This window comes from Aquarana catesbeiana, linkage group LG01 (assembly GCF_042186555.1).
Source record: "Aquarana catesbeiana isolate 2022-GZ linkage group LG01, ASM4218655v1, whole genome shotgun sequence".
NCBI classification, from domain to species: Eukaryota; Metazoa; Chordata; class Amphibia; order Anura; family Ranidae; genus Aquarana; species Aquarana catesbeiana.
In genome coordinates, this window is record NC_133324.1 from 664,453,339 (window position 1) to 664,475,572 (window position 22,234).

General features: G+C 40.2%; 1 protein-coding gene across 6 annotated transcripts in view; it reads left to right on the plus strand.

Annotated features, from left to right (window-relative positions):
• Positions 1-22,234, plus strand: part of AIMP1 (aminoacyl tRNA synthetase complex interacting multifunctional protein 1) — a 118,830-nt gene that overhangs the window by 79,864 nt on the left and 16,732 nt on the right. For all 6 annotated transcript variants that reach the window (XM_073601963.1, XM_073601995.1, XM_073601981.1 and 3 more), the window contains one exon: positions 15,762-15,967. In XM_073601963.1, coding sequence (XP_073458064.1) covers positions 15,762-15,967 — 206 coding nt within the window. The remainder of the gene's footprint in view (positions 1-15,761; positions 15,968-22,234) is intronic.

Here is a 22,234-nt window from a genome sequence, read left to right on the forward strand (position 1 = left end):
GTGTTGAGTTATTTTGAGGGGACAACAAATTTACACTATTTGTACACTCACTACTTTACATTGTAGCAAAGTGTCATTTCTTCAGTGTTGTCACATGAAAAGATATAATAAAATATAAAATATTTACAAAAATGTGAGGGGTGTACTCACTTTTGTGAGATACTGTGTGTGTGTGTGTGTGTGTGTGTGTGTGTGTGTGTGTATGTATATATATATAATACCGTTCACCTGCTGTGCGCGTCCCCCGGTGTCCTCTTCTCCACGGAGTCTGGCCGTTGATTGATAGCAGCGCAGCCATTGGCTCGGGCTGCTGTCAATCACATCTAATGACGTGGCCGCCGGGGGGCGGGACCGAGTCATACACTCTGTGTTTATGGACAGGGAGCGCGCCCGCAAGCTAACCCCCTCGGGATAGAGCTTCCCAGAGGGAGGTTAGCTATTGTGTGGAGGAGCCGAGACAGCCGCCGATGGACCCCAAGAACAGGAGGATCGGGGCCACTCTGTTCAAAACAAACTGCACAGTGGAGTTAAGTATAACATGCTTGTTATTTAACCGCTTGCCGACCGGCGCACGCCGATGTACGTCGGCAGAGCGGCACGGCTGGGCAAATGGGCGTACCTGTACGTCCATTTGAATTTCCCGCCGTGCCCGTGCCGGCAGCTCCATGACTCGGGTCGCAGGTCCCGCGGACTCGATCGCCTCACGGAGCGGATGAACGGGGAGATGCCGTTGTAAACAGCATCTCCCCGTTCTGCCTAGTGACAAGTGTCACTCGATCTCTGCTCCCTGTCATCGGAGCAGAGATCAGTGACGTCACCCACACAGCCCATCCCCCTACAGTTAGTAATCACTCCCTAGGACACACTTAACCCCTCCCCGCCCCCTAGTGGTTAACCCCTTCACTGCCAGTGTCATTTACACAGTAATCAGTGCATTTTTAATCGCACTGATCGCTGTATAAATGACAATGGTCCCAAAAATGTGTCAAAAATGTCCGACATGTCCGCCATAACGTCGCAGTCACAATAAAAATCGCTGATCGCCGCCATTACTAGTAAAAAAAAATTTATTAATAAAAATGCCATAAAACTATCCCCTATTTAGTAAACACTATAACGTTTGCGCAAACCAATTAATAAACGCTTATTGCGATTTTTTTTTACCAAAAATATGTAGAAGCATACGATCGGCCTAAACTGAAGAAAAAAAATGTTTTTTTTTATATATTTTTGGGGGATATTTATTATAGCAAAATGTAAAAAATAATGCGTTTTTTTCAAAATTGTCGCTCTTATTTTGTGTATAGCGCAAAAAATAAAAATCGCAGAGGCGATCAAATACCACCAAAAGAAAGCTCTATTTGTGGGAAAAAAAGGACATCAATTTTGTTTGGAAGTCATGTTGCACGACCGCGCAATTGTCAGTTAAAGCGACGCAGTGCCGAATCTCAAAAAACGCTCTGGTCAGGAAGGGGGTAAATCCTTCCGGGGCTGAAGTGGTTAAAAAAAAAAAAAAAAACAACCCATACAACCCCTTCAATTGTTAAAAGAATCGAGATCACAATTTAACCCCCCCTCCCGATCTTAACACAGCATTTCCTCTATTCAGGCTAGAAAGTTCTCTGCTCAAGCAGCTGTAAAAAAAAATCCCAAAAAAAGGCACCCTGCCAAGTTTATCACAACATCGCTCAGGCGAGATAAAGAGAAACATTGTAACATTTCCTTCTTTTAGATCAAAGGAATGAATTTCTGTCTGTAGATGAGGGCAGTTTAACCACTTAAGGAGGAACTGCAGTCAGCTCTCATAATTTGTAAAAAAAAATATCTTTGCCATTCTGAAGCTTCTCTCCAACCACTTTGCATATTATTTTATATATACTGTGATTTTGTACTTGCCAAATATGCTGAAGAAATCTCCCTTCACTGAGTCTGGCTGCAACCATTTTAACTGTGGGCCGCAGAACCTGCTGCCTGTTCACTTTCTGGATTTACACAGACACACAGAGGCACACCTCCAGCTCTGCAGCTCTGATTGGCCCTCTTATGACTCATCCCCCCTCCCTTCCTGCCAAACTCTCACAAAAGTGAGAGAGAGAGAGCTGTGCATGATGTCATAAGCCTAGGCTTTTTAACAGACAAGAAACAGGAAGTGGGCTGTATGAGGTCTTTACTGGCAGAAAAAAAAAATGTTTTCCTATCCAAAGTTAAAACCATGGCAGAAGATTTAATAGATGAAAAGTTCAAAAAAATGACTGAAGGTTCGCTTTAAAGACTAAACCTTTTTCTGACACTTGCTGCTTACAAGCTAAAATCAGTATTTTTTTGCTAGAATATTACTTAGAACCCCCAAACATTACATATATTTTTTTGCAGAGACCCTGGAGAATAAAATGGCAGTTGTTGCAATATTTTATGTCACACTGTATTTGCGCAGCAGTCTTTCAAACGCAATATTTTTGGAAAAAATACACTTAAATTTAAAAAAACGAAATGGTAAAGTTAGCCCAATTTTTTTGGATAATGTGAAAGATGATGTTACGCCACGAGAATCGTGATCTTTATGCAAAAAAATTGTTCTCATTTTAGCCAGAATCATGCAGCTCTAATATATATTATACCCAGATTGTGCAAACTGTCAACTCTAGCTTTCCTTACATTGTCTTAAACTAATATTGACCAGCATTAAAATGCTGTATGTCACCATATGATTTTAAACCTCAAAGATTGAAAACCTACATAAATCAGTTGAATTCACATTTGCTGTTACCAGTAGTTTCTCATTATAAAAGTGTGTGTAGTGTGGCATACAATAATTTTTATTGCCAGTCAACAATATTTTTAGGATCATAACTATAGCACGGACAGTCTAAGGAAAGATTGGGGCGATTGACTTCTTTTTGTCTCCTAGAGTTGATGGTCTTCATATTTTATTTTTTTTATGTACAGCTCCATAATTTGGTAATCTACATATACAGTATATATTACCCATTACATAAGAAAATAATGGAGTGCTCCTAACAGATTTATGATAAGCTTTAATACATTTTTACCTTGTGATTAAAGCAGTATTAAATCCAAAAGCAAACATTTAATTTACCACAGCTAACTAGTTTGTAGAACTCATGCGCACAGGACGTTTTTAAAAATGCTAGCACTACAGCAGCGCTAAGAACGCCATGTTTAGCCGCGTTTTTACATTAGAGTTTTTGCATTTTTTTTCTGCGGTAGCGTTTTTGGGCACTTTTTTTTATTGAAAACGCTAATGTAAAAACGTCAAACTTTTTTTTTTTATGTTTTTAATTTTTTTTTTTTTTTTTTTTTACTGCCATTAAACGCTTTTGCCTCCAAACGCCTCCGACAGTTTATGTGTGAATGGACACATCGGCTAACATGGAGGGGCTTTTAGGCAGTTAAAAATAATACCAATTGCTCCTAACAGCCGCTGTAAAAAACATCCTGTGTGCATGAGCTCTTAGATGTGATGGCTGCATTGGTTTTCATTTTTAGGCTTTCTTTCTTTTATTTTTACCCGGTGGTTTGGTCAGTAAATCTGTTGCTTTTCAACATAACAAGCTGTCCTGCAGATTTAGCCGTTGGCTAGTAGCTGGAGTTTGGCTTCAATTTGTCAGTGCATCTAAATCTGCTATTGCATCTAACTCTCCTCCCCCCAGATTAATGCTTCCGTCCAAAGGTGTCTCTGTTGCTCCTTCATTCATAGTGTAGGCACTCTAATACAGGAGGTGTGTTAAGCCTCATACACATGATGAGATTATCGGACGAATGATCGTCCGTTTTTTTGCATGCTCGTCTCATATCGAAAACGAAGAGATTACTAAAGTTACAAAAACTCTTGTAAGACAAAATACAGCTTTGGAATTGATGTGATGTATTCTTGCATTTACGAGCATGCTTGGTCATTGTCTCCTGATTGTTTTCGGATGACTACTGTACCGATTGAATGAAAATCGTTTCGATTATCGTACGATCGATTCAAAAGCTGTATTTTTTTTTCCCCAGATTTTCTCATTGTGTGTACTAGGCATTACTGTCCAGATCACCAGAGAAAGAGGCCTAAAAAAAAAAAAAAAAAGAAAACAAATGCAGCCATTACATCTAATGATTAGTAAGCTGCTATATGCAAGGGTTCTTCAAAAAGTTTCTACACTATAAAAATGTTTTCAATACCACACATAGTCACATGACGTCCTTGACTTTGTGCACGGATATCTGAATGATGCCTGCAGCTACAGGTATCATTTAGATATCATTCTTTCCAGCCGGCGATTCTGTGCACGATAAGAATGATCATAGCGGCAGTTCCACCGCTTGATCGTTCTTATAGGTGACAGGAGGGGACTCCCCCCTCCAGGTGCCATCCGGTGCTTCTCCGGGCTCTCCCGTGCCATTGGGGGCCCGGAGAAAGAATCAGCTGGCGCCGGATGACAATAGGGATTTCTGGTGACCAGATGGTCACCAGTCATCTCTATGACCGTTGGAGGCCCGGGCGCGACGTTATGATGTCACGCCCGGGTTCCTGGATGTAAACAAAGCCGCGATCGCGGCTGTCAGCATGAGATTGGTGAATTTTTTTTTCTCGCATCTCTCCATAAAGAGGACCTGTCACATATGCCTCGTTTCCACCGAGCGGATCGATTCGGGTCGGTACAGTTTGAATGGCCTAGAATGGTCCGGTCTATTCTGGTGAGCATTTCCACTGCAAGTGGGACCACAAAGGGCCATACAGGGTTTAGAAAAAATGCCTCAGCATAGCACAGCAGAGGGTTTTCTGTCAGCCAATCAGTGGAATGTATCGTAGCTCTGCCCTAACCGAACCGTTCCATTTTCTATGGCCCCACATCTGAAGCAGGACCCTGAATGGAGCTGTACGGTTCGGTTTTATGGGCCGCTTTCATAATGGAAACACCCCAAATAGCGTACCGTACCGAACCGAACAGATCCGCTCAGTGGAAACGAGGCAATAGATTCCTATTACACGAGATGTTTATATTCCTTGTAATAGGAATAAAAGTGATTAAAAAAAACTGTAAAAATAAAAAAAATTAAGTAAAATAAAAATGTTTTTTAAATGCCCCTGTCCCCGGTAGCTTGCACACGCAAGTCCTGCCCACATATGTAAACGCCGTTCAAACCACACATGTGAGGTATCGCCGCATGCGTTAGAGCGTGTGCAACAATTCCAGCACTAGACCTCCTCTGTAACTCTAAACTGGTAACCGGTAAAAATTTTCAAAGCGTCGCCTATGGAGATTTTTAAGTACCAAAGTTTGGCGCCATTCCATGAGTGTGCGCAGTTTTAAAGCGTGACATGTTAGGTATCTATTTACTCGGCGCAACATCATCTTTCACATTATACAAAAAAATTGGGCTAACTTTACTGTTTTGTTATTTTTTAATTCATGAAACCGTTTTTTTTTGCAAGAAAAAAAAGGCGTTTGAAAAATTATTACACAAATATCGTGCGAGATAAAAAGTTGCAATGACCGCCATTTTATTCCCTAGGGTGTCTGCTAAAAAAACATATATAATGTTTGGGGGTTCTGAGTAATTTTCTAGCAAAAAAATGATGATTTTTACATGTATGAGAGAAGTACCAGCATAGGCCCGGTAGTTAAGTGGTTAAAAAGCGCGGAAACTTTTTGAAGACTCCTCATATTTTTGGTTTTGGGTTTAATACTGCTTTAAGTTATTTTTGATATGATTGTTAAAGTACAAGCCTAAGTTAATTTAAGTTTATATATAATTTTTATGTTTTTTTTTTTTTGTTTTGTTTTGTTGCAGTCACAAAAGAAGGGTTCTGTACACATACTTTCTATAAGCCATATCATTTTTGGGTTGGTATAAATCCATTCCTTGACATACACACACATTTAGGTTTGCTGAAATTGAGTTTTTTTTTTTAATCAATATAATTTAATATTTCAACATGACCTTGTAATCACTTTGACCATTTCTTTCTTTCATTTCATTCAAATAACAGTATCAGGTAGAAGGTACAATCACCATATGTTAAAATATGGTTTTAATAATTTTCTGTGATTTTCTTTCTGATTTCTCCAAAATTGAATGTGACATAACTGTGCTTTCTATATGGTTATTACAGGTAGTATTTCAATAGAAAAAGAAACCCACCCACAGAGCACTCTCTCCACTATAAAAAAACATACATACCTTTCAGTGTATTGAATTACTGTTTTTCCTGCTTGCTCTTTGAGAAACATTAGTACATGGTTTTTCCACTGAACAGACAACGGCTAGCTCTAAGCTTACTCGGTAATGCCTCCTGGCCCTTTAATAGCCCTCTACGACTGGTTAAGGCCCAATGTTTTTCCCTTGAAAGTTAGGTGGAATTTTAATGGTTATGTCTGGCAACCATAATAGCTGAGCATACCACCAGCATAAAGCCTCAGTAAATCCTTGTATAAGCCTGAAAACCTTGAAGGTTTTTACATTTGTGGGTCTTATCTCTTGTAATAAGATCTCCTTATGTTGTAAACTATTGACACTCTAGTTTTTTGGCTTGATTTTGGATTCTTAAAACCGTCTTGTTAAGGAGAACCTTGTCTCTGAACTTTTCACCTACTTTGCCAGGATTCAATCTACCCAACAGTTCAAAGTTTACAGAGTCTCAGTTTAGTCTCAACAAAAATTATATTGCTTTGTCCAAATTTCCAGGTAATAGTCCAGAATTATCAGCAGTCGTTTTTTTTTAAATATCCTAGAGGCAGCTATTTTCCTTAGCCCAAGCACACAAGAAGCGTTCCTCAAGGGTAAAATGTTTCATTTCCAGATATTGGATGGTGACCAGCTAGGCTTTGTTCTTTATCAATATGCTTTAGCCCCCCTCTAATTACATTTGATGCTTGGATGTTAGCACAGCACATGCTGAAAGAGAACCACAGTTAGAACTTTCCAAAGCAACTACTTCTTGTTCATCTAAACATTGGATTGGGTTTTAACTAATGCAGTACATGCTGAACCTTCCCAATAGTCTGATTAAAAGGAAAATGCACCCTGTAGACTGACTTGGTCTGTGTTTAAAAAGAAAACTTTACAAAACATTTGAATATAATTTCATGCTTCCTGTTCTTTATGCCCTCATTTTTGTTTTGCATGTATTCCAATTTACAGCTGTCACGCTTCTTCAACCCCCAAAAAATGTGCCATGGGCTACAGTGGAACTTTACTTATAATACGTTTGTTGATAATCTTTTTGAATAGTTTTTACTGAGTTTTTGTTTTAAATGTGTTATATTCAGTAAGCATTGTATATTATCTATTGTTTCTAAGAATGTGCATAACTGAGACACTACCTATTATTATTTTTTTTATATGCTGTTCATTACTTACTACTATGTACCTCATTTTTCTTATGAATGCCAATGATATTGACTTATTATTGGTTTTCCTTACTGTACCCCGATTTCTTGTTGTATTTATGAAATACTTAATAATTAAAAAAAAAAAAAAAAATGTTAACAACTAGGGATGCACCCATACCAGTTTTTTTAAGGCGGAGTATGAGTACTGATACTTTTTCTCAAGTACTCGCCGATACCGATTACGATACCTATTATTAGGGTCATGTGACAGGTTTTTTTTTTAGACTAATGAAAAATTATTACATGCGCCTAGGTTCACACTGATGCAGTGCTGGGAACCACATGTGTTTTGGACAGGAATCACACAGCAGTGCAATTTGAGCCCATTCATTTTGTATATGCTCAAATCGCACTGCACAAAAAAGGTGCAGGCAGGTATTGGTTTTAGCATTGGAGCATTTTGCATGAGACACCATTACATCTGTTTCACTTCTTCCTAACTAGTTCCAGCACACAGGCCAGTCCCTCTTCTGACAGCACTCTGCTCCACATTCTACTTTCATTTCCTCCACTTTGATCCCCCAGCACTGACTATGGAGATCAGAGGAGCACTGCACGAACAGGTTAATGACACGTAGAGATTGGGGGTGGGGTGCAGTAAGGGGTTAATGATGCATATAGAGATGGGGAGGTGCACTAAGAAGTTACTGTTTAGAGATGGGGAGGTGCAATAGGGGTTATTGTATAGAGATGAGGTGATGGGCAGTAAAGGGTTACTGGATGGAGATGGGGTGGGTGTAGTAAGGGGTTAATGTATGGAGATGGGGTGGGTGCAGTAAGCAGTTAATGTATGGAGCTGGGGTGGGTAAGGGGTTAATGATGCAGAGAGGTCGGACTGGGCTCCACTCACCTCAGGGGGAAGGAAGCCATGTTCCATTCAAAGTGCCAAGAGTCAGTAGAGACACATGGAGGCAGAAGAGCCAATGCTCATAGTGTACATGCAGATGACCCGCGGAGTGCAATAGTCAGTCCACCGCTCTCCTTCTTGACATGCAAATTTGGTCAATCATTTACCAACCTGAGGACCCCCACGCACGATCCATGGCACCCAGCTCACACCCCCACCAGGACCTCTCCAGCCTGCCCATGGAAGTTCCCCAGCACTTACACCCCAGAGAGCCCAGCAGCGGTCAGTTTGACGGGAAGGAGGAGGGGACACACACTCCTGCCATCTATGCTTCTAGGTTTAGACTGGAGCCATGGGAGAATTTGCACGGGATTCAGACAGGAATCGCACAGCATTCCTGTTCAAATCACATGCAATTCTTTGCAGTGCGATTTGAGCCCATTATTTTGTATGGGGTCAAATCGCACCGCAAAGGTATCGGTTCTGGGTATCGGAGCATTTTTTACAAGTACTGATACTCGCGAAAATGCCTAGTATCGATACTGGTATCGGTGCAACCCTAATAATAACCAAGGTTAAGCAGATCATACACGAGAAGCGTATTATCAGATGCATCTGCATATATTGATACGTCTATGTGCTCTCTGCAACAACACCTGGCTAAATGACTTTGAGTGTGTTTTTGGCCAATCACTATTTCCCCTAATTTAGGCTTGCTGTCCCTACACTTCTTACCACACTAGCTGAAAACATTTAACATGTACAAGGTATAGTATAATCTATGGGCCTCTTTGTAGTTAGCCATGGGGTTAATGGAACTTAACCAGTTTAGCACAGGAAGGCTATATACATATGTACAGCTGTGCTCAAAACTTTGCATACCCTGGCAGAAATCGTGACATTTTTGGCATTGATATTGAAAATTACTGATCATGCCAAAAATGTTCTTTATTTAAGGATAGTGAACTTGTGAAGCTATTTATTATCACATAGTTGTTTGGCTCATTTTTGAATCGTAATGAAACCATAAAACACCCAAATGACCCTGATAAAAAGTTTAAATACCCTGGAATGTTTGGCCTTGGTACAGACACACAAGGTGACACACAGGTTAAAATGGTAATTAAAGGTTAATTTCCCACATATTTCTACCACATATCCCACTGATCAAGCTGGATACTGAGCCATGGGGAGCAGAAAGTTAAAAGACCTGCGTAAAAAGGTAATGATTTCTTTGGTATAAGCAACCATTTTTACTGAATGAAACTAGTTTATTCAGTGTCTTTTGTTGTGATTAGCTGTGATTGGTCAAAGTTAATCACATGGTACAGATGGGCTGTGATTGGCCTGTCTGTACTTGTGTTCACTGTGATCAATCACATCTAGCAACACAATTGTATACAACGATGCCTTAAAAGGAAGCCATCCATTGTTTACAACTGTCATAAGGTCTGCTGTGATTGATCACGGCGATCACATGACACTGGCAGTGGGCCGGTGGACCGATCAGTCCTCGGCTGTGTTTGACAGATAGCACTGCTGTATGGCCCCATGTTCTGGGAGGACATCATATGACGTCGTCCCAGAACAACAGTGCTCCCGCCCGGCGATCATTTCCCTATAGGATGGGCGGGAATGTGTTAAATAAAAGACAGTATCATTGACAACATTTCATGATTTCTGCCAGGGTGAGCACAACTCAACTGTAGAATTGGCCATAAGGAGAACATTGGATCTAATTATTACAGAGAACTTTAGCATTAATGTAGATATCCACTCTGCATGATACAAAATAACACTTGAAATATACAAAGATAACAGAAGGAACCCATAAAAGGGGGCAGTGGTGATCCATTTTAATACTCGTGCTTCCTCTTATACCTGGCAGCCATCCCAAGAATAAACCCTTTCTTAATGTGAAAACGTGTTCACTCTAGTCACCAGCCACTAATGGCAGAACTGCAATTTAAATTCTTTGCTGGAGATGTCTACACCATGGACCTCTTTGTAGATTGATTATTGTGCACTGATTATGCTTTGAGGGTGGATGTACATGGCATAAGGACATTTAAAGGCTTAGACAGGGTCTGCAGAGATTCAAACGTCAACATGCTCTGCTAATGGCTAAACCCACTACTGTGTTCTCATATGGTACGGTATAGTGTATGGCTTAAAGAAACTATATACTGTATGTATGTAATATATTGCAGCTTTCTAGCCGCTGGCCAGAACTAGTGCTCAAGGGAACCTATTTAAAATTTTCACAGCTCTTACTCACAGCTCTTATGCCCTGTACACACGGTCGGACATTGATCGGACATTCCGACAACAAAATCCATGGATTTTTTCAGACGGATGTTGGCTCAAACTTGTCTTGCATACACACGGTCACACAAAGTTGTCGGAAAACACGTACGTCGGAACTATAAATGGGGCAGTAGCCAATAGCTTTTGTCTCTTAATTTATTCTGAGCATGTGTGGCACTTTGTGCGTCGGATTTGTGTACACACGATCGGTATTTTGTTGTCGGAAAATTTTATAGCAAGCTCTCAAACTTTGTGTGTCAGAAATTCCAATGGAAAATGTGTGATGGAGCCCACACACGGTCGGAATTTCCAACAACAAGGTCCTATCACACATCTTCTTTGTTCTTCTCTGTTGGAAAATCCGACCATGTGTACAGGGCATTACTGTAAAGAAGGCTTTCTGTATGTGGAGGTTAAATCTCTTCACCAGATGTAGAGTTCCCCTTGTCCTTTGTGACTATTCACCAAGTTGACTATATGGACCACATAAGTCTTTTTACATGGTGACCATATCTCCCCTTAAAGTGGTAGAAAACTCCGCTTTGTGATTCTTACCTACAGGTAAGCTTAAAAAAGGTTACCTGTAGATAAAAATGAATATCTCCTATATGTGCACCGTTTAGAAGATATCCGTTTGTTTGGCAGCCGGTGATGTCACCGGCACATGTTCTCTGAAGCAGGGGTCAAGTCCTAGGGAAAAAAGTGTGGGAACTCACCCAAGATCGCCCCCCCCACCTCAAAAATAATTGTATCCCCATCCCCGCCCAGCATCATCCATCCCTCTCCACAATGTATCCCCATTCCCGCCCAGAATTATCTGCTTCCCTCTCCACAATGTATCCCCATCCCCACCCAACATCATCCATCCCTCTCCACAATGTATCCCCATCTCCACCCAGCAGGGGGAGCTGGAGAGCATGGGGGAGGGGTCTGGAGAGCACCGTGGGAATCAGAGAGCACTGGGAGAGCCAGAGTGCTCTGGGGGGCAACTGGATGCACTGGGGTGGGGGATTGGGGGAGCTGAAGAGCATGGGGGGGGCAGCAAAAGAAGCTGGATAGGAGGAGTGGCGGGGGCAGCGGAAATTGATTTTCACATATTCCTCCTGCACTGTCTGAATGCCTGCAAGAGGGAAATGAGGAGACACGGGCATTCAGAGGCTGCAGGAATAATATGCAAAGGTCAACTCCTCTATATGCCGCCGCCACTCCTATCCAGACACACAGGGAGGCTGCACGGGCCGGCACTCACTTTTTTTCCCGGTCCGGTAGGCGGAATCAGTCGATGAGCTCGGGATCCATTGCAGCTCCTTCCCACTTCGTGGTCATGGAGCAGCTGGGTAGTTTCCGCCCCCCCGCCCCAACTGCTGAACAGAACAGGCGCTGGGCTGAAAGAGCAGCCCAGTTACTGCAGTTGCTTTCCCCATATGGCCATGCGGCGCCGGTGGGCACCCCCCGCAATGGGTGGTACCCCATTGATTGCATCCCTCCTGCAGGACGCGGCTTCTAACGGGAACGGCGTTCCTGCTTTGGAAAACGTGCAGGAACGCCGTTGCCATGCGTTCCTGCAGGACTCGAGCCCTGCTCTGAAGGAAGGGCATACTCGTGTTGTTCATTCAGAGCTTTGTGCCACATCATCGTGGCTTGGCTATTCAAGCGACTGAAGCCTGGGAACCTGGAAGGAAGACAAGGTGAAGATGGAGGCTCTGTCAGCAGTGACAGTGTGCCGCTGGAGATCCTCGTTTTTAAGGTAAGTCTCTTATAATGTGCTAGTATGGGATGCATACTAGCACATTATATTACCTTGCAGGAGGAACATTTTTTTTTTTTAATCACAAAAGTTTACTACCGCTTTAATCACATCTTTTCAAGAGAGAATAAATTCAGTTTAGCCAATCTTTCACCAGAGGTCTTCTATGTCTCCTATCAGTTTGGTTGCTTTTCTCTTAATTTTCTCCACTTCACCCAATATCTTTCTGGTGTTTAAAAGAGGTAATCTGGGTAGGGCTGATATCACTGCTTAAAGGCATCGTAAACCTTCCTACCTGCACCTTGTGCTTTTCACCTGCAAACGATGTGCAAAGCTCATGTTGCCCCATGGGGGTCATTCATTGCTATATATATATATATATATATATATATATACATACACACACACATACATACACAGTGCCTTGCAAAAGTATTCACCCCCCTTGGCATTTTTCATGTTTTGTTGTCTCACAACATGGAATTAACATGGATTGTTTGAGGATTTGCATCATTTAACTTACAGAACATGCCCACAACTTTGAAGATCTTGCCACTGGGATTTTTGCCCATTCCTCCTTGCAAAACTGCTCCAGCTCCTTCAAGTTGGATGGTTTGTGCTTGTGAACAGCAATCTTTAAGTCTGACCACAGATTTTCTATTGGATTGAGGTCTGAGCTTTGACTAGGTTATTAAAACACATTTACATGTTTCCCCTTAAACCAATCAAGTGTTGCTTTAGCAGTGTGTTTGGGGTCATTGTCCTGCTGGAAGGTGAACCTCCATCCTAGCCTCAAATCACACACAGAGTGGTACAGATTTTGCGCAAAATATCGCTGTATTTAGCACCATCCATCTTTCCCTCAACTCCGACCAGTTTCCCAGTCCCGACTGCTGAAAAACATCCCCACAGCATGATGCTGCCACCACCATGTTTCACTGTGGGGATGGTGTTCTTTGGGTGATGTGATGTGTTGGGTTTGTGCCAGACATAGCGTTTTCTTTGATGGCCAAAAAGTTCAATTTTAGTCTCATCAGACCAGAGCACCTTCCTCTATACATTTTGAGAGTCTCCCACATGCCTTTTCGCAAACTCAAAACGTGCCATTTTGTTTTTTGCTGAAAGTAATGGCTTTCTTCTGGCCACTCTGCCATAAAGCCCAACTCTATGGAGCGTACGGCTTATTGACATCCTATGTATAGATACTCCAGTCTCTGATGTGGAACTCTGCAGTTCCTCCAGGGTTACCTTAGGTCTCTGTGCTGCCTCTCTGATTAATGTCCTCCTTGCCCCGTGAGTTTTGGTGTGCAGCCGTCTCTTGGCAGGTTTGCTGTTGTGTCATGTTCTTTCCATTTGGTTAAGATAGATTTGACTGTGCTCCTAGGGATCATCAAAGATTTGGATATTTTTTTTATAACCTAACCCTGAGTTGTACTTCTCAACAACATTGTCCCTTACTCGTTTGGAGAGTTACTTGGTCTTCATGGCAGTGTTTGGTTAGTGGTGCCTCTTGCTTAGGTGTTGCAGCCTCTGGGGCCTTTCAAAAAGGTGTGTATATGTAATGACAGATCATGTGACACTTAGATTGCACACAGATGGACATCATTTCACTAATTATGTGACTCTTGAAGGTAATTGGTTGTACCAGAGCTTTTTATGGGCTTCATAATGCCATTATCAGTTTTTTATTTTTGAAAAATTGTTTTATGTATATATTTTTCTAATTTTACTTCACCAACTTAGACTATTATGTTCCGATCCATCGCATATAATTCCGATTAAAAAAGCATTGAACTAAAGTAGGGCTGCAACTAACGATTATTTTCATAATCGATTAGTTGGCCGATTATTGTTTCGATTAATCGGTTAATAACCTTAAAAAAAAAAGTGTGGTGTATAATTTAGTTAATATGTAAAGTTTTAAAAAAAGGCAATTTATTCTTAAATATCTCTATGCAATGGTAAATATAAATAACCAACTATATGGTTAGGGAGCAAAATCTCTAATCCACTCTGAGAATAACAGACAGAAGAGATATACTATTAGAGGAGATATACTGTATATACTATTAGAAGAGATATACTGTATATAATTAGAGGAGATATACTGTATAAACTATTAGAGGAGAGATATACTGTATAAACTATTAGAGGAGAGATATACCGTATATGCTATTAGAGGATATATACTATTAAAGGGCGAATCTGGTAAATATCATCAGACTCAGAGATCAAATTTTCTTTATTTAAAAAGCAATGTCTTTGTTCCAAAAAAGTGTCATTTTAAGAACGTTCATTCAATTTTCTAATCGTTAGTGAGTCAAATCGACGTTTATTTTCAACCACCGCGACGGGAAAATTTGGAAATAATAGAAAACTTCTTGGTCAAAGGAATTTTCAGACAGTGTATGTGGTTTTCGTTTAGAAATTACAATTGTTTTAAAAACAGAATGTTAAAAACAAGTGAAAATTTCAAACATTCTTTCATTCAGCAAATGTACAAAGATTTTTTTGTCTGAAAATTGATCCGTGTGGCCAGCATAAGGCTCGGTACACACCTATGCAATTTGCTTTTAATCTGTTTCTGCAGTGCTTTTTGCTGTGCGTTTTTATTTTTCGCGCACGTGATTTTGGTACGATTTTTGCAATGTTTTTTGGCCAATTTGTTGTTGGGCAGATTAAAAAACACAAATTGCTGCAAAAACGCATTACATGCTTTTCTGCAGCTTCTCCATTGAAGTATATTGAACCAAAAAATCACCGTTTTGCGTTAAAAAAAGTCCTTGACCCTTTCCAAATACGCAGCTGCTGAAAAAAGATGTGAACATGTCCCATAGGAAACCATGTAAATGAACTGTAGTGTGTTTCTGCAAAAAGCACCAAAAAACACATAGATGTGAACCAGGTCTAAGACGTTTAGTAACATAATGAGGTTAAAAAAACTAAAATTAGCCCTTTATAGTACAAAAAAAGCAGATAATCACTACTTTAAGGGGTTCATTTTTTTAATGTAGTACTGTGAAAGTAATATTTATAGTAGTGATTATTTGCTCTTTTTGTACTATAAAGGGCTCATTTTAGTTTTTTTTTTTTTTTTTTTTAACCCCATTATGTTACTGGCCGATTAATCGATTATGAAATTATTCCATTACTATTTTCATAATCGACTAGTTGTTTCAGCCCTAAACTAATGTAACAAAATAGGTAAAAAGCCAAGGGAGGTGAATACTTTTGCAAGGCACTGTGTGTGTGTGTGTGTGTGTGTGTGTGTGTGTGTGTATATGTGTGTATATATATATATATATATATATATATATATATATATATATATATATATATATATATATATATCACTATTTAGCCTTTAAACTTGTATACATAAAACCATATATTAACTGCATCCCATGCTGTATGAAACTCTAGTAAAATTTTGAGATTAATAATCTTTGCTTGTGCGCAGGAGATAAAAAGGAGAAGAAGCCAGCTGTGGCTGATGATGAAGCTAAACCTGTCAATGCATCTCGCCTGGACTTGCGCGTTGGCTGTATCATTTCTGCCAAGAAGCACCCAGATGCAGACTCCCTGTATGTAGAGGAAGTAGATGTAGGAGAGGCCTCCCCAAGGACTGTTGTCAGTGGCCTTGTAAAGCATATTCCACTTGAACAGGTATTTAATGGTTTCATTTGGTGTTTTTTTTTTTTTTTGTTAATGGCTCTTGAACTGTAGAGCATGAATATATCTTGTCAACATGTACAGCTCAATTCTATATACAAGCATGTTTGCGTACAGTGTTAGTTTCATAGTGGTCAGGACTCTTTTAAGATCAACTTCTACACCCCCCAATCCCCCCTTGCTCAGATTCCACGTCACCATCTTGGTCCTATCCCAGTAGACTGCTAGGGGGAGTTGTTTGGGGTTTTAGTTTGTCCACAGACAATCCTTTGTGGCATTACATATACTGAATGTTATGTACTGTCCTTTGGCGATGACAGGGGCCCCAGTTGAGGCTCCCTATATTTCGTAAGTTGACAACCACTGCTTCTAAGCCATCACATGATTTCAAACTGGAATTGAGGATCTGTACCTTCACCGATTCCCATGCGTAGCAGAGAAAATCACAAATCCTAAAATAAACCTTGTACAACAAAACTCAACGTTCAGACATATTCATTCAGCTCTAAAGGTGGAGTAATATATTCCTTTCCCTCATCATTTGAAATGGCAACTATTCTAAAATTAATATTGTAAAATGAAACACAGTTTCCTTCTATCAAAGCAATGATTTCCAGCAATATTATTTTTGTGAGTGCTTCATCCCTGTTTTATGAAGCCCAGAACGAGGAAAAATAGCATCTAATTTGAAGGCTATTTTCCCTGTTTCATTTTTTCCCACTGGGACTGGTCTTTTATAACTGTGTCCTTGGTGCCAAAATGAATGCTAACCATGGGAAGCATTACAAATGGTTGATCAATAATTCCTTGGAGTACAGCGGGGAGGATCTGTACTCTGCCAAGTTATTTGGCTAATTAGATAATTGTCTGTGATGTTTGTTTGAGATTTAAAATAAATACATGCATAAATAATAAGGAGCACCTGGGAAATGAGGAAAAAAGTGCACTTGATATGATTCATGCCGCTTTACGTACATACAGCATTAGAAGAATAAAACATCTGGTCAATTACGTTTTATAGTCGTACATCTTCATCATTGCTAAAAATACTCCAAGTAAGGTATCTATCAAGGAAAATTATTTTCCAGCCACACAGAAAATAGAGCATTTTATTGCCTCTATGTGCAGTCCAAGTGCAGGGCTTAAAGCAGTATATTTCCCATATTTAACATTAACATCGCCAGACTAAAAATGTTCTACACACTTGCAGGAAGTTAAAGCTGCAAGAACAAAATGGTATCCAAAGGCAAGTGCCATGTAAAATGCACTGAATTATGCAGACTCTTTTAGTCAGTATTGCAAAACTACAACTGCCATATGGCTCTAGCTATTTTTAATGACCCAATGGTAGAGCAATTAAGGAATGCTTAGAGACAATAATTTTGTGTTCTTGGGTGAGGCAAAGAGCTCACTGTAACCATATTTTTTTTTTTTGTTTGTTTTTAGTTATGATTATCATTTTGATGGTTCATGGGTTTAAGGCATACTGAAACAAAAATGAAACGCTTCCCCTTAGCAGCTAATCAGCTTCATTGTTTTATTTGAAGTAATTGTGATGTCACAGCTCCACTTTTTGTTATAGTTTTCTTTCCTCCCAATTTACAGAAATCGATAATTTACTAGGGACCAATAAACTCCAATTGAATGGTCACCAAATACAAACATCCTTTGTTTTTATATATATTTTTGTGTAAAATAGTGTTTGGTGATTAATCCTTTGAAGTTTTTGCACTCTATTTAGTCTACTAAGGGGATATTCAGCATTTTACAGAATAATATAAGCATTTATCTGCCAAGATTTATTACCGGTATCTTAAATTGGTGAAAGATACATTTTCTCATTTCAGTTACTGTGCTTTTTTTAACTTGTTGATTAAGTCTGAATGAACATTAACAACAGTACAGTCCAGAATATTTCTGCTGCAAAAGAAAAAAAGATCTACTAAGCGCCAGATGTGGCTCTAAGTGCAAGTTGGCCAAGACTCTTAAAGTGATTATTAAATATTTTTAAAGTATTGCTAGTAATAGGCCAGAAAATTTTATTTACTATAAATTACTTCTATTGGATGACATATCTGTTGCTTTTAGTCCGCATCATGATAACTTAATTATTAGTATATGTAATAAATTAAATATGCACTCCAACCTTTTCACAACCTACATTTTTAAAGCTCCACGTTTCGGTTTTCCCCACCCTTCTCCAACTGATCGCTAGCATTAGTTAAAAAAAAAAAAAGGGAAATGCCCCTTTCCCTTAATCATCTTCTGGGACAACTACTTAGGAGAGATGACTGGCTTAATCTTTAAAGGGAAACACAAGCAAAGAGTAGTTAAATGTCCTCTAACTTGCTTTGTCTTCTGTTTTTCTGGAACATACACCATAACATTTGTTTTTTGTTTCTTTGGTTATAGTTATTGTGGTTAGTCGTGTAGTCAGGTTTTGGTCTCTATACTCTTTCCTCCCTTCTTATCTGAGGGCTCCCATTGTGTTGGGCTGCATACTGCCTTCATGAAGTGTTGGGTGTGGTGACTCTAGTGGGCCTACTGGCTGTACTCTGCACATTCCTTCTTGACTTGGGGGCATTTGCAGGGGGAACAAAATGGTGTGTTTTTTTCCCACCCTTAGGGCAGTTGTCTTTCCTTCTGGTAAGAAGATTCTAGAGATGGTGACTGTGGTGGGGAAAAGGGCATCCTGTGGCAGAAGATAATGCACTACTATGATGCCAATGATGCACTTCTTGTGATGCGCTATGGTACAGTGTGGCATTCCGTTTTCTTCTTGCCAGTCTGCAGGTGAGGAGTCCCAGGTGTGAATAGTGGGTGTCATAACTGCTAGAGGCCTGGATCTTTCCTTCTGCCTTGTGCCTGGCCACATTATACAGTAGAGCTGGCCTCCCCTACACCTCAGTTATGAACAAAAAGGGGGAAAAATGCAAATGTTAAGGGGGCAATCCCACAAGGATCTAGCTTTTGCTACTAGTAAGCCTATGCTTTTATGTGCATATTGCAATTACCTTTGGGGGTGCAGGGTAGCGGTTTAGTTGAAACATGACATTTCCATCTTTATTTTTTACTAATTCTGAATAAAACTGATATACCAAGGAAAAGTGTGTCAATTGAAATATCAAGTTCTCAAGCTCTTATAACAAGTCTTTGTGTGAAAAATGTGTTATTGCTCTTGGCGGGTTCTAAGACCGCTTCTATAATGAAAGATTTTATGAATGAGATAGTCTCATCTTTGGCTGCTTCAGATTTGTTATTTCAGATCTAAGGTTCCTAAGTTTGCAATTCAAAAGGACCTACAATATTTGCAGTTCAGAGTGTTTCCCTTTGGTCTGTCTGCAGCCCTGCAAATTTTCACAAAAATATTGGCGGAGTTGGCAGCTTTTTTGCATCTGCAGAAAGTATTAATTGTCCCTTATCTGCACTATATTCTAGTCTTCTCCCATGAAAGGGAAATGTTAAGCTTGGACCTCCATCTTGTGCCTCAGACCTTCCAGAAATTGTGTGGGATGGTCAATCTAAAGGAACTCATCTTGGCCCCAGAAATTATTCTGAGAGATCAGTCAGATGTAGGTGCCTTTGCCTCCAGTAGAAATAAGAAGACCGAAAATTAATAAAAGAACCCTGATCTCTGGAAATGGATGCCTTAACTAACAGATGGGACTTCAGGCTGGGGTATAACTTCCCCCATTATCTATACCACCATTAGTGGACAGAAAGATTCTTCAGAACAGGGCACATATCATTCTAGTGGCTTTGTGGTGGTCAGGGGGGAATTGGTTCTCAACTATCATGTCAACTTTCATGTCTCTGTCAATTTCTCCTCTTTGAATCGTACAGATAGAGGATTCTCAGAAACAGCGCTAGGCTGGAAAAATGATGGTCACCTAGTTTCATTAAGATGCAGATATTAACATTGTCTGTGTGTTTTGGAAGTGAGATATAGACAGAGAATGCTACACACCAAGAATTACTAAGACTACCTGGAATCTAACTGGCAATGAATACCCTCACTAAAGAACCTGTCAAGCCTATCTGTGGCTATTCTCCAAAGTATATAATATTAAAGATGACTGTCCTACTCACCATTATTCTGCTAGGAGGACTAAAAACTTGCAGGCCCTATGCTGTAAACCCATATTTTATTATCCTACAAGATAGGGTAGTTCTTAAGCCAGACCCTGTGTATCTACACAAAGTTTATTTGGCCTTTTTTATAGATCACAATAAGTAATGCTGATGACTTTTTGCAATGCCCCCCCCCCCCCCCCCCAAAAGAAATCAGAAGACCAGATCAGTGTTCTGGATATGAGAGGGTGTCTCATGAGATATTTGGACAACTGAGGACAAGGGGGGGGGGGGGGGGTGTCTTTAACCTGTGTTAACTGTTGAATGTGGAGCCAATCCTCTCTCTTAGGTAGCTGCCCTGAAAGATTCTTGAAATACCATTACTGGTAAGTCTTACTGTTTTTTTAATTAAAGTAGTGTTAAACCCTAAGCGGTTTTTACTTTAACACAATAAAATAAACACTTCTCACTAAATTATTTGTTAGAAGATTACCCTAGCTCTTAAAATTTACAGCTTTTAATGCTGCTGGCTCGTGCTCTCTTTGTTGTATCTCTGAACTTCTGGTCCTCACAGAAAAGGGTCAGTCTGTTATCTTGTAGGCGGTGGAGGGAAAAGCAGGAGAGTGCCCTTCCACCCTAGTCTATGGGGCTATGCATTTCTATTAACACATACACTGTTGGGAGACACAAATCCCTGTATGCAAGGATGGCTTCTTGCATTGGAACCTGGTGCAGCAGTCATGGCACCAGCTTAAACTGAAACATAGGCAAAGACTAAAAGATAAAGTGGCATACTCAGTAAGTGTATAAATCAGCTGCTGAAAGTGCTTAAAAAGTTGAGGGTTTTAAATCACTTTAAAGCTGCAGTCCCGTGACACTCTAGTCACGAGGCTTCTCTCCTCTTCTGTTTACAGAAGGTGGGGAACTTCTTTGGATGTCCACATCACTGTCTGTGTGACGTGCACACTTCTTTTGGATGTCCAGCGGCAGGTTCTCCCAGGATCCAGAAGAGGTGTGATGTCAGCACAAAGGCACTGTTGGGGACCAGCCTGTGCTGGCACATTTTCAGTGCTGGATTAACGGTTCCCCGCACCCAGAAACCTGGACGGCAGACTTCAATGAGAATATCTTGCTTCAGAAGGTAAGGGAAAAAAGAATATATTTGCCAAGAAATGGGCTTTAAATAAATGTGTCTTAAGAGGCAACAGAGACATGCATACTCACCTCAGAATCACCGCCTCACTCTGACATTAAAGATAGTTCTTTTAAATGGTTAGCACCAGGGTTTTGTCAACTTTTAGTGTAAACATTTAGTGAAGCCTTCTCATTCTTAAAACAGATCACTTGATTCTGACTAAAGTAAAATGTAGTTTCCAAAAGAAAACAAAAAACTAGCCCTCTAGGTTTGTGTTCATGACAACCAGGGCTTAGAGCAAGAGTGTCGAATGACCCTGGCTGCCATTTAACACAGAAAGATGGTGACATTCTGTGGGGGAAAGGAATTACTGTGGGGGACAGCTACAAACTGAAGGTGAGCATTGGCTGCTTTTTTCTTTTTTCTTTTAATGGACTATTTTTTTTTTTATATATTTTAGCTGAAATTCTGCTTTAAAGTGGTTGTAAACCCTTTTTTTTGTTGTTTTTTTATTCTTTTTATTGTGAAACTTCAAGATACTTACAAAGACAGTAATAGCTACTTAGGAGCTTACCTTGGCATACGTAAAACAACTGCCCGGGCACCAAAAAAAACCCCACAAAAGACAAATGCAAAAACAAAATTGCACATCAGAAAAGGACTGCTGTTATTCATTGTATGTGTATGCCTTGAATTCATTGGGGAGTTTAATCAAAATAACCTATTGCCCCCCCCTGGAGGGAAGCCAGACCTCCCCTGGCCCCCCACCCCCTTCATCAACAAAATGTCATTTGAAACAATAACACTCAGTTGATGAACAGTTTACATATAAGCAGTAGAGTCATCTTGGAGCCACTTGGACCAAACTTTATCAAACTTTTTAGGACAACCCCTATGACAGTAAGTGTCTTTATACAGAGGAAGAGCTGTGTTGACTAATTGTTGCCAGAAAGCGATCATTGGGGGAGAGGATTTTTTCCACATGAGGGTGATAGCTTTCCTATCGTAGAATAGTAAGACGCTCAGTAATATGCGCATTGCCACGGTTGGAGCCA